At 33.2% G+C, this 14,704-nt stretch overlaps 2 protein-coding genes across 3 annotated transcripts; one reads left to right on the plus strand and one right to left on the minus strand.

Annotated features, from left to right (window-relative positions):
• Positions 1-317: 317 nt before the first annotated feature.
• Positions 318-9,788, minus strand: LOC143462229 (uncharacterized). 2 transcript variants are annotated; one of them, XM_076960301.1, is made up of 9 exons: positions 9,607-9,788; positions 6,597-6,947; positions 2,947-3,337; positions 2,674-2,849; positions 2,320-2,436; positions 1,684-1,795; positions 1,461-1,568; positions 1,087-1,305; positions 318-876 (listed from the first exon to the last, which is right to left on the minus strand). In XM_076960301.1, the coding sequence occupies exons 1-8, from the start codon at positions 9,703-9,705 to the stop codon at positions 1,091-1,093; spliced, it is 1,569 nt and encodes a 522-aa protein (XP_076816416.1). In that variant the 5' UTR covers positions 9,706-9,788; the 3' UTR covers positions 318-876; positions 1,087-1,090. The 2 variants fall into 2 exon arrangements, with proteins under 2 accessions (XP_076816416.1, XP_076816415.1); XM_076960300.1 differs by having other exon boundaries at positions 318-1,305.
• Positions 9,789-13,008: 3,220 nt separating this feature from the next.
• On the plus strand, positions 13,009-14,699 carry LOC143462487 (uncharacterized). Its single transcript, XM_076960679.1, has one exon. The coding sequence runs from the start codon at positions 13,309-13,311 to the stop codon at positions 13,867-13,869; it is 561 nt and encodes a 186-aa protein (XP_076816794.1). The 5' UTR covers positions 13,009-13,308; the 3' UTR covers positions 13,870-14,699.
• The last annotated feature ends 5 nt before the right edge of the window (positions 14,700-14,704 follow it).

The raw sequence follows: 14,704 nt of genomic DNA on the forward strand, positions 1-14,704 counted from the left end.
TTAAAAAAGAAAGGATTGATCGATGATAGCCTACTCCTTGTTTCATGACGATGTAGTCAGTTATCACATTCTATAATCGGCTGTGATAGCATTTTCTTATAGCCGGTATACTTTTTGGATAAACTTAAGTTTATTCGGTGTTTAGTTTGTGTTCCTCATCTTAACAGTTGTTTAAATGTAACGTGAGGAATGTAACCGCAGCTTAAACTGCAGTAATTTGAGCTACAGAATTATCAAGGTTTCAAAGAATATAATGTTTAAGCGTCTAAAGTTTAGATGCTCACTCCGACTTTTTATAAAGAACATGAAGGCACACGTCCAATCGCTATGCTTGTTTATTAAAGTCTAAATTACAAGACTATTTATAAAATGTTTTCAATGATCAAAATACGATTGCTAACTGAAGAACATGTTCACAGAGAAAAATTGAAAAGCAGTTATCTACATACACACAAACCCCGTCACCAGAAACAGCGTTGAGAAGAACATTAAACTCACAAATTTTGTTCACTTGATTAATGGTGAAAATAAAAATTTTAGTAACTCGTTTTCTGAAACTTTCTTGAAGTGAAAACGAACACCAAACAATAAACCTCGGTTACAAGTACAATTTTTGTAACCGGTTCACGGGAATCGGCTAAGTTCTACCACTGCGCTTATATTTTGATATAAACTAACCAGTTCAAAATGCGATAGCAAAAATTCACCAACACACATTCAAGTTTTTGATGCTGTGCAGTGCACCGACAAAAATAAACATTCATGCATACGTAATGGATGTAAAGTAGTCCTGGTTAGTGGGGTTTAGAGTGGATCTATCTCTCAAGGTGAGCATTCAACTGATGAGCAGACCGACTGCTTTATAATTAAAACTGGCTGTAATAGTTTCCAAAATAAGATATTAAAATGTAAAGTGATAAAATCCATGTTTTAGTAATAACCATAAATGTTACAATATATAAAAAATCCGTCAAAAATTCATCTTAAACAAAAAGATATGAAAGTAATATGAACTTCGACATTAATTGTGAAGAGATGATTCTAACCACCAATTGCTTTCTGGTTCAAAAAAATGATTGAACTTGCCCAGTTAGTTCGGCTTTCTTTTATCAGAATGTTTGCCATATCGGGAATGACCGTCCATTTTAAACTGATTTCCTTTCTGCTGACCATATCTTCTGCTTTCTCTGGATTCCTGCCCCTTGCCTTCCTGCTTTCTTGGCACTGATTCGGACAATTTAGTTCGACTGGTTTGGTCATCATCATCTTTGAAGTCGGCTGGGACTTCAAAAGGCAACTTTTGCCCTATAAAAATGTGTATTTTCATGAAAACTACCGGTATATGAACTTTTAACGCATTAAGTAGAAAAACGCTACTGAATGTGAAGTAAAGTTAAATTTCAGTTTTACTGTCAACTTATACAACCAAACGTTGAATTCTCTGAGTGCAAAATACTCACATGGAAAAACGTTCATAACCATATCAAAAAATTTTGGATGAATTCTTCCTTTTTTATCACCTTCACATAAAATGACCTTGTTGCTGGATATGAAGAATTTTAAACCGGCTGTAAAACAGTGTTTAATTTAAATAATAATAAATTTATTAAAAAGCAGTTTTCTATGAAATGGAAACACCGCTTCTTTGTTGGAACAATGACAAGCATTTTTTTAAAAACAAACCTTTCATGGCTTTTTCCATGTCCAGTTTAATCACGATTTCACAACTGTTGCGCATTCCACTGATCACTTCATTTTGTCCAGGCAAACCAATTGAAAAATGAATATGGTTTCTCTAAAATAAATGAACCAATTGAAATTATCAATTTTATTTCGTGTGGTATGAGGAAGTGGTGCTCAGCGTGGGCAGAAATTATATAGCCTACTTCATCAGCTGGCTCAAAAGGTTGTGCATTTGAGATAAATATTAATCCCGTTTTCTAATTGTTATGAAATGTTCATTCTAAGCAGTAAGCATGAGTGGCTGTGTCGGCACTACAATGTTGTGCACAATGCACATCTCTAGATGTTGCTACTTTGTTGAACTAACGTAATAAAGTCAAACTGCATTATCATCAATATTTTTTTTATTGCATTATTGTTTGAAAACTATGTTCCATATATTTTGTTCAGCTGTTTTCAGTCTAACTCATAAGATTAAACTAAACATTTTTGATGGTTTTAAACATAGATGAAAAAGGACATTTAACCCTCAATAATATGATAAGACAAGAAAAGTTACACATGGCCAAAATAAAATCCATAAGCATAAAATTGAGCACTGGCTATGACATACACACCACTTTGAATAAAACAAACCTTCATTCGATTTAAGCCTGTTGTTTTTATTTTCTCCCAGGCTTCAAAATACGTTCCATGGTAAACATCTGTATATTGCTTGGGATTGGTGATTGGTTGTAAATCAAGATTTTGTACCTGTACATCAAAATTTTATTTTTACAAAGTAACAATCAAGCAAAGGCTTGTCTACTAAACTTTGCGACAAACTTCTAAGTTAACGTGTGTATGATAAGTATAACGTGCTATAATGAATCTTAAAATTTAACACTTTACAAAAAAATCATTCATTAATACAGCTAAATTGTTACAACTTTCATCAATATATATCAAAAACGTAGCAATGGAATTTATATCATAATTATTTTTTCTCACCTTCACAGTATGTCCTTGAGTGGCTTTAATTTTCCATTCTCCATTGATTTCTTTTAACTCAAACCGTTTTTTATCATTTGAATCTACAATATTCCTGACTTCTTCAAATGACCTTTTACCACATTGCTCAATAAATTTCCTATCTTCCAAAATTTGTCTTACACTGATATACCCCTCTAAAATTTAAAAGTATTATTTTTCCAATCACTGTTTGCAACTTTTCATTGGTTTTAGGTTTCTTTTAGGTTTTCAAGATATCAAGTGTAAAATTACCTTCATCAAGTCGAAGAAACTTGTACTTTCCATGTCGCAAGACTCTAACCAACTCCTTGGAAAACTCCATATCACCTGGGTACCAGTCATCATAAGGTTCAAGATCGTCACGGTAATCATGTGAACGGTTATACCCATCATGAGATCCTTCCAAGTTTCTGTTATACTCGTAGTTTCCTTTATTCATATGGGGATGTTGTTGGCCTTGGTTTTGGTGATAATGCCCACCATGGTGCTGAAAATCTCTTCCACGATTTCTGTTTTGCTGATCATGCTGACCTCTCCAAGACCCCTGCACCCGATTGTGTTGCTGCTGTGATGAATAGAACTGATGAGACGTTCCTGCATACCCGTCATGATTAGCTCCAACATGCTGCTTGGATGGTGGGCCCTTAAAACAACATCAGTTTTTCTAGGACCATATCACATTACGAAAAGCTAAAAATGTTTAATTGCAATAAGGCATTAGTAGCCTATATAATACATCTCTGATAATAATTAATAGACACTGTCATGTATAAGTACTTAAGTCAATATGATTACTCTGGGGTTATTTTCCAAGCACCAATAAGACTTTATTAAATACTTGGAATGGGCAATTTTAATTGACCTTGATCCTTTACCTACTAGAGTACTTGTTAAAAAAACTTTCTATGAATGATTTGTTCAGTATGATTTTTGTTTCTAAAAGTGAAAAATTCTATGGTGTCATACGTATGACATTATTGATTTCATAATCACAAAATTTTCATGTTTTTGACAGTTTTTAGCTCAATAAATATTGAAAAATAGGCAGTTTATCACAACTACAGCAGTAAACAGGGATGCAATAAAAATTCATAATAATTTAAAATAAATAAGAATTTTTAATTTAATTTTGGCAATTGCTGGGGATGAGCTGATTCCACCACTGATACAAACCCAAATATATTTGCCGAATATCGCTTGAGTGAAAGATTCGGGCAAAAACAAATACAACGTTACCTTTATTTTCTCATAATTAGTGACAACAATAATCTATTTCAATGGTTTAGTTAAGTTGGTAAAATCTCTTTACAATGATGATATTTACCAAATTACATTAGATTTTAATTGCCACTTCTTCAAATCTTTTGTAAAAAGATTTTTCGTATTAATGCATCATATTAATTCATAATTGCATCATATTATAAGCTTAATTGGACAACATTTTTGTAAACTTTTATCATCAGGTACTGATATGAAAAGATTCAGGATTCATAGTGTTTTAAGGTGTTTTGGAGACTAAAACAGTCACTTAAATTTTTCCGACGATCTCTCAAATCTTATTCTTCCGCATTTACAGCAGAAATTTAGCAGTTAGTCTTTAAAAATAGCGGTGTCTTAAAATTTCTCAGCCGTCACCAAAATTACACCTTGAATTGACCAAAATTAACCTAACAGATTTTTGTTTTCACAAAAACCTAAATAATTTTTCTGAAGGCACATCCCTGGGAATTGTGGAAACATGGATGTATAAACAGTGCTGTACTGCATAGGCCATGGCAAGTTTTGTGTTGTTGGTAATAAATAGGATCTATGTAGGATAATGAGGAATGTGAAAATAAAGAAAAGTGTGATCTTTTGCTGGTAATCCAGTAGTTAGTGACAACAGACTACACAACCCCAGGCAGCCGGCACCAAAACTTACAGGATTACCATATTCATAAGTGATCAAATGGGCTAGCCTAGAAAAAATATTTGTTAGTCAGCCAGTGAAACAGTAAAATCTGGACTAAGAAGATCTCCGTGATCATCATTCAAAGCTTCAATCAACCAAGATCATTCATTTTCACTATTATCCTCATCTGAACTTGAGATACCTTAGTTTTGGTAAGCAGCTGCTAAAGTTCTTCTTGCAGTTTTAAGGCGGAATTAACCAAAGTAACCTATTCCTTTTGCAACCATATTTCTTGGCAAGTTCATGTTACCAAAAGTAGAAGTTATCCTTAAACATAGTTAGACAAAATAACAATAACCTGTATTCTTCACTTTTTCAATTTTCATCCTGTCTCTGCTTCGTTAATAATAATCCACTAGACCATACGTGTCAAACTCCCGGCCCGCCGGCCACATCCGGCCCACTTTACAATAAAACTTGGTCCACAATGTTATTTTATACATTGAACTATTTTGGGCCCGCGAGATCATTGTACAGTATAACTTACTTTTTCCAAGCAAGGAACAAGATTATAACAAATCGCACAATACAGCAGCACAGCAGTTGCCCCACCATACGACAGAATAAATAGATTTATTCTAACACTTGTAATCTGGGCTGCTTTTTTCTTTATTGTTTGTTAATTGTTTAAATGCTTTTGCAAGGAGATGAATGAAACATAATGATGTAAGAGAAGAATATAATCAAAAATAGACCAGTCAAAAATCGTTAAAAACATCAAAAATTTGGTGTTGTTTCGCTGCCTGTTCCAAGTCATGTTTTGTGTCACGAAACGTTCAATCAAGTATTATCCTTTCGGCCCGCGGCGTTAAATTAGTTTTGAGTTTTGGCTCCTGGTGCGATTGAGTTTGACACCCCTGCACTAGACCCTAATCAACATCACTAAGTGTGCAACATGATAAAACACAAATTTGTATAACAATCGTTTTCTGGTTTGAAACAAAACAGCTAAACCAAAGCTGGCAAACAAATATAATTAAGTTAATTTTCAAGGAAAAAGAAGTTGGGGATAAACCTTGAATTAGTTTCACAAAAACTACAAAACTACATATGTTCAGAATAAAGACTGAATGTAGATACTTTACATGAAAACAAGACAACTCATTATTTGCATAATAGCAGAAAATCACTTTTCTGTCAGACGCAGTCTACTGAGCCCACGTCATCTCAAAATATCTCATCGTATGCACCGTTATCCTTTGTACTCATTGAATCACTGTTATCATATCTCATCCGTAATCACTACGTACAACTGTTAAGAAAGATCACAACTTAAAACTGCATCATAAGTAAAATTGCACACCTAGGTTAGCATGACACACAAACCTAAAACTAAAAAAAGTTTGAAATATAGGCCTAGTAACCACCAACCCACCAGCGCATAGCACCCGATACAACAGCACCCGCCCAATGCTTTAAAGAATAAAAATACTAGAGATATCTGGCAAAATAAAATTATTCAGATTCCATACAGGTGCGAACATAAAGTATTTTGCCATAAATAAATTACTTTAATTTGTTTGCAAAATAAAATATTCTTAATATGTTGATTCATTTGAGTTGCTGCATAACAAGTTGTGTTCTTTATGAAAGCAAAGTTGATCAACTCTTGAAAACATGAGCTTGTTGGGTAAATGACTTTCAATAGAGGATGTTTTGACCCTCCTAATTCTTCTACCCCTTACTTAAACTGGACACCACTCTCACCAAACTTGACATTACAGGTAAATCTGCACTCAAGTTTACAAATTCATAATTTATGTTTGCCCGAATCTTTCAATAAGTTTGTTATCTGGCGAAGCTATTCAACTTTGAGTTCGGCTTCCATAAGCAAGATGCTAGTACTTTGAGATAGAAACTGTAGTAGGCTATTGCATAGTGCATAATGCCAAAATATGTTTAAAATATTGACACATAGTATAATTTACATATCTGATAATGCTTTCCTTACTGAATGAGTTGCATCTTTATCACTAGCAGCATCCATAGCTTCAGGGGCGTTACCAGCAACTTCAGTGCTTTCCTTAGCAAGATCACTCTCCAAATTTCTTTTATTTTCAGATGATACAACTTCAATTTTTGCCACATTATTGTCAATTTTGGCATCATCCACAGCCTTATTTGTTGGAACTTGTGGTTCAACCGGACGACTTTCCGGCTTTCGATCGCTTATTTTAAGGTCTTGCAGAGGTGGGGGCCCATTTATATTTTCTGCTGCTGGAGATAGCTCTTTTTGATCGGAACTTGCCGATACTTTTTCAGCTGGTGGGTTGGCAATTACATCATTTGCCTGAGCTTTAGCCTTGACACAAAGTAAAGGAATCAGAATAACTTTAAAAACTGGTTAGATTATTTAAAATCAAGTTTGGTTGGATATCAAACTTGATACCTAGTAGTGCAAAGTGAATTAATATTGGGCCAACAGATACAAACAAAATTTTGATATGAGATAGGCAGCAAAATCATCAACCTCGACGAGTACCGGTATGTACAACTAGGGCAAAAACTCACCAGTGATATATGCAATATTAAAAAAGGTAAAATAAAACACATCTATATAGTATGATATGATAATTATAATCTTTATCCTCGAACAGAGCAGAGTCTTTGCATGACTTAAACCTGATGATGATTCCTCATTGTTTGAGCCCCAGTTACTGAGCAAGCTAGCTTTTGTGCAAGTTCCAATTGTCACACATTTTTCATTTTTTTGGAGTTTTTGTATGGTACTGCCCAAATTTATAACTGTCCACTAGGTCCACTGCACTGGAGAAAGTGTTGTTAACGCCTTGCTTAAAGGCATAACAACAGTATAGCAACACTGGGTATCGAACACGGAGCACGCAACACATTTATTGTGAGGCCAACGCTTTAACTACTCGGCTACCAAGGTGAAAAATATAAATTTTAACAGATAATTTCAATGATATTTTTGAAAAAAGGCATCGTTTGTGTTGTTGTTATGATAACAATAACTTGTCCATTCTTCCCACAAAAGTAGTTGTTATGAAATCCAAAAGAATTTAACAGTGCAACTTGGATATATGCCTTTGTTTTAGGCTTGTGAGAAATGTACTGATTCATGCAGATAGTAACATGTAAAGAATGACAGTGAGTAGTGTCTACTTGCAAAAACATAATAATAGATCAAATTTTTCAAATTTATTTAGTGTGACATCCGTTAAAAAATATGATGAAAGTTTTAGTAAAAACACACTTAGTGACATACACATGATTCACGTCCAATGTTGGGCTTCTTTGTGCATTGTTTTATCAATTTATGCAATAATACAGCATTGTTTAAGCAAAACATTGCCTACAGTAATTTCTAACTTCATTTTTACTAGTATTACTTGCTTATATTACAAGGTGGAGAGAGATGAGCTTGCTTGATATTAAATACCACGATTGGCTCAGACCACTGCAGTTAAGAACAAATTCTATTTTCATTGCTTAAACTGTAGTTTCAAATCATCAACAAACCACCTTTATCAATGTATGCTTCAAGGTAAATGAGAACAATATTGCAAACAAAGAGCTGCCTTTTTTGAAAAGTACAGTTTAAAACGCCAGGAAAATGTATGCATAATGGAAAATTGCAACTGTTGTATGAAGATAAAGATATAACCTAATGAAAGAAAAATATCAAAAGCAATCAACAAAGTGCAATGGGAAATTACAACTCACTGTATGAAGTTTAGAGATCAAAAGAGCATAAGTAATGCAGACATGCCCTGAAAATATGTTAATTGAAAATCTTTAAAAGGCAAAAGACAAACCGATCTCAAACGTCTGTTTTTTAAGGGATGAGGTAGTTTGAAATTTTGGCCTTGTGATCTGTTGCCAATTTTTTGTCATAGTATGAATAGTTATGGGACAATAAAAATTACTATCGATTCTGATACTAATAAAATTACAATATAATTCTGATGCAAATTCAGACTCTTGAAATTTAAGATTCATACAACATTCTGTTTAAGCATAAGTATGACGCATTCATCTTGCATTTCATTTTTATCCAAAAATATTTCCAGTCTGTGACTAAGAAACTTGTGTTCAACTGCAAAGTTGTGTATGTATGAATTTGCATTTGACTGAGGCAATAAAACAAGATCGTTGCCTAATATTTGTGCATTTTAGTACGAATAAATGATATCAAAATTTTTCAGACACAAAAAGTAATTTCAGTATTTTATCATAGGAACAGAGTTGTTCATTGGTTTATTGAAATTCTTTGACTTTATACTAGTTACGAAATATATAATATGTGCATCTATAAACCGCAGATGAGCTATAAACTGTTCCAAATGAGTGCTGTTTAGGAATGTTAGAAAGTGTGGTTAACGAGTCTAGTACCTTGAACAAACAGACTTTGAAGAAAGTGCAGATCTGTTTTTTGTTATGTCCTAAAATTAATATATAAAAATATGTCTTAGGCAAAAGCTATGTTAATACTTTGGTGCTGAAATTGTTGATATTTTAATCGGCACTTAAGTTAATATGATAACTTTTGTAACAAATGTTAATGTTTTTCCACAAACAAAATCTGATTGCTGAGAGATTATTTAGCACCACAAGTGTGTGTCGGCTCTTTATAGTGGAAAAGTTTAGTTGAATTTAGAATGGCACTTATTTCATTATTTTCATATAAATATAGTTAATGCTGAGGACTTGTCATCTAAAATCATTCTTACAGTATTATTTTTAACAGCTGCAAAATGAACAATAAAAATGGTTTTTGTCTCAGACAAGCTGCTGAACATAGATTCTAAATGCAATATTGTGTATGCCAATTATTTTTACAAAATTTGCATATCTTTCAAGAATTGTGTATATATATATCGCAAAATTATAATTACTGGTATAGAAAGATTTATCACATTAGTAATTATTTCAATTACAGTACAATGAATAAAGTCTATGTTAACCTTGCTAATCACAATAACTATATTATAATGTACCTCTTCCTCTCTTTTTCGCCTTTTTCTATCCCGCTTCTTTTGATTTTTGCTACTTTTGCCTACTGTTATATCCGTTAAACCAGGTATGTGTGACATCATAAAGATATAAACAGTTATGAACACAGATTTATGATGTACGATAACACCTTTTAACTCTTTACTCTGTAACGATAAGCACAGTATACTAAATGAGCTACAATACATAAATTAAAGCAAAGCTTGAAATAAAAGAGTTAGTCAAATACCGTAGTGGATAGTGTGGCACCTACACGTGCGAGATTCATCAACGTGCATGCCAAAAATTTTTTCTTTAAATGGAGTTATATTAAACAAACAAATAAAAGCTGGTTGTTTAAACACTCATTTATAATAAATAAACAACAAAGTAAGGCTTCAGTGCACGCCAGACTGCTAGGCTTGGCGTTTTTTCAACGAGATCTCAGAGGCGCAGGACAAGCAAAATCGAGGTGACAGGATGCAGGACAACCATATGAGAAAGTTCGCTGTTTTTGGATGAGCAATCCCCAGTGCAACAAGATGAAACAATAGCTTTTATAGACGAAATTAATTTTTATAACCACGGACTTAACAAACTTTATAATCTGGCAGGATGGTTAAAATCTGTGAAATAAGTGTACTGGGTACATTTTGCAGTCTGATAGGAAAAATGCAGAGCTTCTGGGCATCGTTTTCTGCAATTGCATCTTTACACCCACAATTTCTCATCAAAAAGGGGCGTACGTTCCACTGCTATAACATGTACGCTCTGCCATGCTACAGTATTGTTTGATTTTCTCAATTAACTGCGCAGATCGGAAGTTACGATGTTAACCGTTGTTATTATAACATAATAAAACACTTGCTCATGAACACTTAACAAGCAGGAGAAAAGTGGCAAAGCCCATTGGCTTAAAACATGCAAGATAGCAAAAAATAAAATCGAGCTCTAAAATGGTAGGTTAGCAGGGCGACCAAACCCACAAAATAGTTTTTAAGCTTAACAAATTTATACCAAATACTAAAAACAAATAGACAAGTAGAGTATTGGGAAATGTAGAAGATATGTTTTTATTAAAAACACCGATATGATAAGAGTTGAAATAAAATGAAGTAACTTGGTTTGATTGCAGTGATAATCAACAATTTAAGTGCACATGATTATAGGCTAGGCCTACTGTTTCACAAAAAATGCGCTAAGGCTATTACCATGGTTTTTTTTAACTTAAGATATATGTTATAAGATAATGACTTAAACCTAAACTAAATATAACTTCTATTCTTATCAAATCGACTTTGAAATAAATCTTAACTAGTTTTAATCCACTTTTTGCAAAGTGATACCCATATTTACCATTCTCGTAATCTAATCGCCTATCTTTAACAACGGGCTGCGAGACCTATTCACAGTGAAATAGACAATTTGAAACATTTATCGTTTAAAATATGCTTCCGGAAGTCAGGTTTCAAATTACAGTACTATAGTGTGCTGACTCCCAAACTTAAGTCATCATTTATCAGAAAGGTCCAAATTTCTACCTTAAGCTTTTTTCCAGATCTAAGCTAGTTAGAAACCTTTCTTGCGCTGTTGGGGAATACCCTATATCGGTTCAGCGATTTCACACGTCAGGCGTGGGAAGAGTTATTGAAAAAACCAAAGAAATTGAAAGAAAAATATTTTTGAATTTGAGGCTAGTTTGTTTTCGAGAACGCAAATTTTCGAACACATTATCTAAATGATCATCATTAAAAGTTAAAATACTGCATCAATTAAATATATCATTTAAAGGTTGTTTGAAGCACAGAATATAAAAACTTCTTCTGTTGTTTTTTAGCTTATTTAGCCTAACCTACTATTGTTTAATTTTCGCCATTGGGCATCAACTGTAGAGCAAAAAGTGCGGTCCTAACTTTGTTATAACGTAATATGTGAGAAATATGCTCGAAAACAATACAAAATCATAAAAATGCGGCAATTGTTTTGGGATTTAAAACATGCATGGTGTTAACCAACGATGTAAAAAGTACGATTATCGTTCTTAAAATCGTTGATGTTAACTATACCCAGATTCCAGAGATGTCAATACCAAAGATTACCAAGAATCTAAGAGTACCGTTAGCAACATACTGTAGTTACTTTATTGTAATATAAAAACTACAAAACAATTTTCTAATTCCCTCTAATTTTAAAACATAATAGGCAAATATAACTTTCAATAAATCAATCGCTCTCTTAACAACTTGCTCTCTTAAGACAGGCATTTTTAATTTTTTATTGGAAACACCTTTTGCCTTACGGGCGCTATGATTCTGCCAGAATTATGGTTGTGTTTACAGGCCTAGATTTATAAACTTATAATAAACCCTATTCGAGTTACGGATGCCATATTTCTTGGGTGACAAGATTTTTATGATCGCCTATAGAATCAAAAGAAAAAGAATCAAAGTGAGTCAACATTTTCCATTCTTAAATATAAGCGAACAAAAAAGATAGTAACTCGGAAAAAGGGTCTATTAAAAAAGATTAGTAGAGAGACTGTGCAGTAATAAATAAAATAGAGACTGTGCAGTAATAAATTAACTATAAAAGTTGATAAACAAATACTAATTAAAGTATTTCAAAAACAGTCAAGTAAATCCCAGTACTGGAAAATTAGTACACCATTAGCGTACTTCGAGGTATCACAAAAATGGTACTTACCAAGTATGTTAGTGATTACAAACTTAAGCTACAAATTACAAACTTCAAGTCCAACTCCACTGACACTTTTTGTAGCTAACCCATATTGGAAAGTGTGACACCTTACGCTTGCATGCACGAGATTCTTTAACGTGCACAACAAACTTGGACATTTTACATACAAGACATCGCTGCGATCTATCGGTCATGCGGAAAATCAGCCAGTAGGATGTTTAAACAGAAATATAACTTATATTTCGACTAAAGTGGCATCATTAGTTTCCGGGTAAAATCAATATCTTGGTTTAATAGTTAAAGGTGAAATGGGCAAACCAAATAAAAATGAATATTAAACAGGGGTAAAAAATAAACTAATTTTATGGAATAGTCACAAAGTAATCACTGAAATTAAAAATATTCTATAAAGTCACCGTGAACTCGACTGTCACTGAGAAGAGTTAGTGGGAAAGTAAAAAGTGTGATATAAACAGAGCATCTGTAAAGGAAAAGCTGTAACCAAACAAATAATCGTTATTTTATCATAGGTAGTGTGATGGCCTGTATATATTTATGTCTGCTTCCATGTGATAGACCGAGGTAGATTATGCAATGAAAGAATTACGTCTCTGTCGTTTCTGTAAAAGTATTACCGGTACCTGGTAACATTGAGCTATATCCGTTTTTCTGGGAATAAAGCTGGTGTGGTTTTTCATGCAGTGCATTTATAGGGCAGCTTTCAAATTTAAATGTATGCACAACTTTTGTATTCTTTACCCCTTGTATTAAAAATTATGCTGACTAAGATTTTAACCCTTGAACTGAAGTACAGTGCACATTGGAAATGTGTAGAAGTTTATCTTGAACAGGGTTAACTCAACATGAGCACCAGACTGGGTTGAGAAGAATGCAATCTTACAAATACTGTTGATAAAGACTTTGTAAATTTTTTTATTTGTGCTGAGTAGGAAGTAAGCTATTACCACTGTTTGTAAGCTCTGCTGTACGCGACACTCAAAAGTGAGGAGATGAGCACCAACAGAAATATCATTGCTCAAGCTAATGATGATCGAACCACAACTACTAGTCAAATGGATCAAACGCCACATCGTGTATTATGTTCCCCAGATGGTGATATGAGCTATACCACGTCTACCCAGTCAAACGATCACACACGTGAAGTACATCAATCTTATGAACAATTTGGTGAACCAATTCCAAACAGAGCTGGTGCTTTTTATGGCTCACAGGATTTTGTTGACACTTCACGACCTAGTGGTCCATACGTTGAAGATTTGAGTGAAGGTAGACCTCTTGATGACTTGCATATTAGCAAAATAAGTTCACAGGCCACAAAGGCACTTAACAGAGATCTGATGGCTGCAATTGGTCTAACGGAAGAACATAGACGGCATGTTGCACGTTATGTAGAAAGAAGGCGTGCGTGTGTTGAAATATTAAACATTTGGCGCCTCCAGGGTGGCAATTCAACTGTTCGTGATGTAAAAAATCTTTTAATTCGAGCTGGAGATAACCAACCAAATAAATACAGTGAAATGATAAACGATATTGTTAATTCTCCTCCTTAAAAAATACTCTAGTAATTCTAGTTTACTTTCTTTCATTGAACTCTATTTCTTGCAAATTTGTGCAGTTGGTCCAAGTTTGATTTTAAAGCAGGATTGAGAGAAGAACATATCAGCATATTAAACATATTAAACATATTCTATTGATGCATGTATGCTGTTTGTTTTAACATTAGTTGTCCAGTTTTTATCAGTGCTTAATTTGAAATCAGTCAGTTATAAATTTTTGTCATGATAAAATTTGCTTACCGGTGCATTAAATTATGTTTAAATATTGATGATTACTTTGTAATTCTGTAATTTCATCATTTTATACATACTTCATAAATTAGGAAACCCTAAACACACACGTGGAACCCATAGTATTTAAAGGATTGTGAATTGTAAAAACAAAAAGTGTATATTGAGCATTTTGGAAGGAAATTTAAATATTGAAAAATTTTCATTAAATTTTGTTTTTAAAAGTTTTCTTTTGTTTTATTAATATCTTAGTTGTTTTAACTGTTACGCTTGCTTGCAATCCCTATCATGACCAATAACTGACCACTTTTAAGTAAAGAAAGTAAAACATAAGGTGAAACAGACTAAGAAATTTAATTGCGGTATAAGATAAACAACTCAGAAATGCTTTAAGATAGTATATCTGCATGTGAAATAATTTTTTTTGTGTTTATATTTTACAGTTAAATTGTGAACCATATACATTTGAATATGATGTACTGAACAATATTTCTGTGCAGTTACATACCTTGTTATATGTAGTGCACTGATAGTGAGTTCCAGCAGTATCTGCAAGTGTTGAACTGTGTAAATATATTTTTCACTCTTTTAAGGTAGC

Source organism: Clavelina lepadiformis, chromosome 6 (assembly GCF_947623445.1).
Source record: "Clavelina lepadiformis chromosome 6, kaClaLepa1.1, whole genome shotgun sequence".
NCBI lineage: Eukaryota > Metazoa > Chordata > Ascidiacea > Aplousobranchia > Clavelinidae > Clavelina > Clavelina lepadiformis.

Excerpts from the sequence above, each read along its gene's own strand:
- LOC143462487 (XM_076960679.1), top strand. The coding sequence starts at position 13,309 with ATGAGCACCAACAGAAATATCATTGCTCAAGCTAATGATGATCGAACC.
- LOC143462229 (XM_076960301.1), bottom strand. The coding sequence starts at position 9,705 with ATGATGTCACACATACCTGGTTTAACGGATATAACAGTAGGCAAAAGT. Across the intron at positions 2,437-2,673 it reads CTCAAGGACATACTGTGAAG|GTACAAAATCTTGATTTACA; the intron begins GTGAGAAAAAAT and ends TTTGATGTACAG. Across the intron at positions 1,306-1,460 it reads GGTTATGAACGTTTTTCCAT|GGCAAAAGTTGCCTTTTGAA; the intron begins GTGAGTATTTTG and ends ACATTTTTATAG.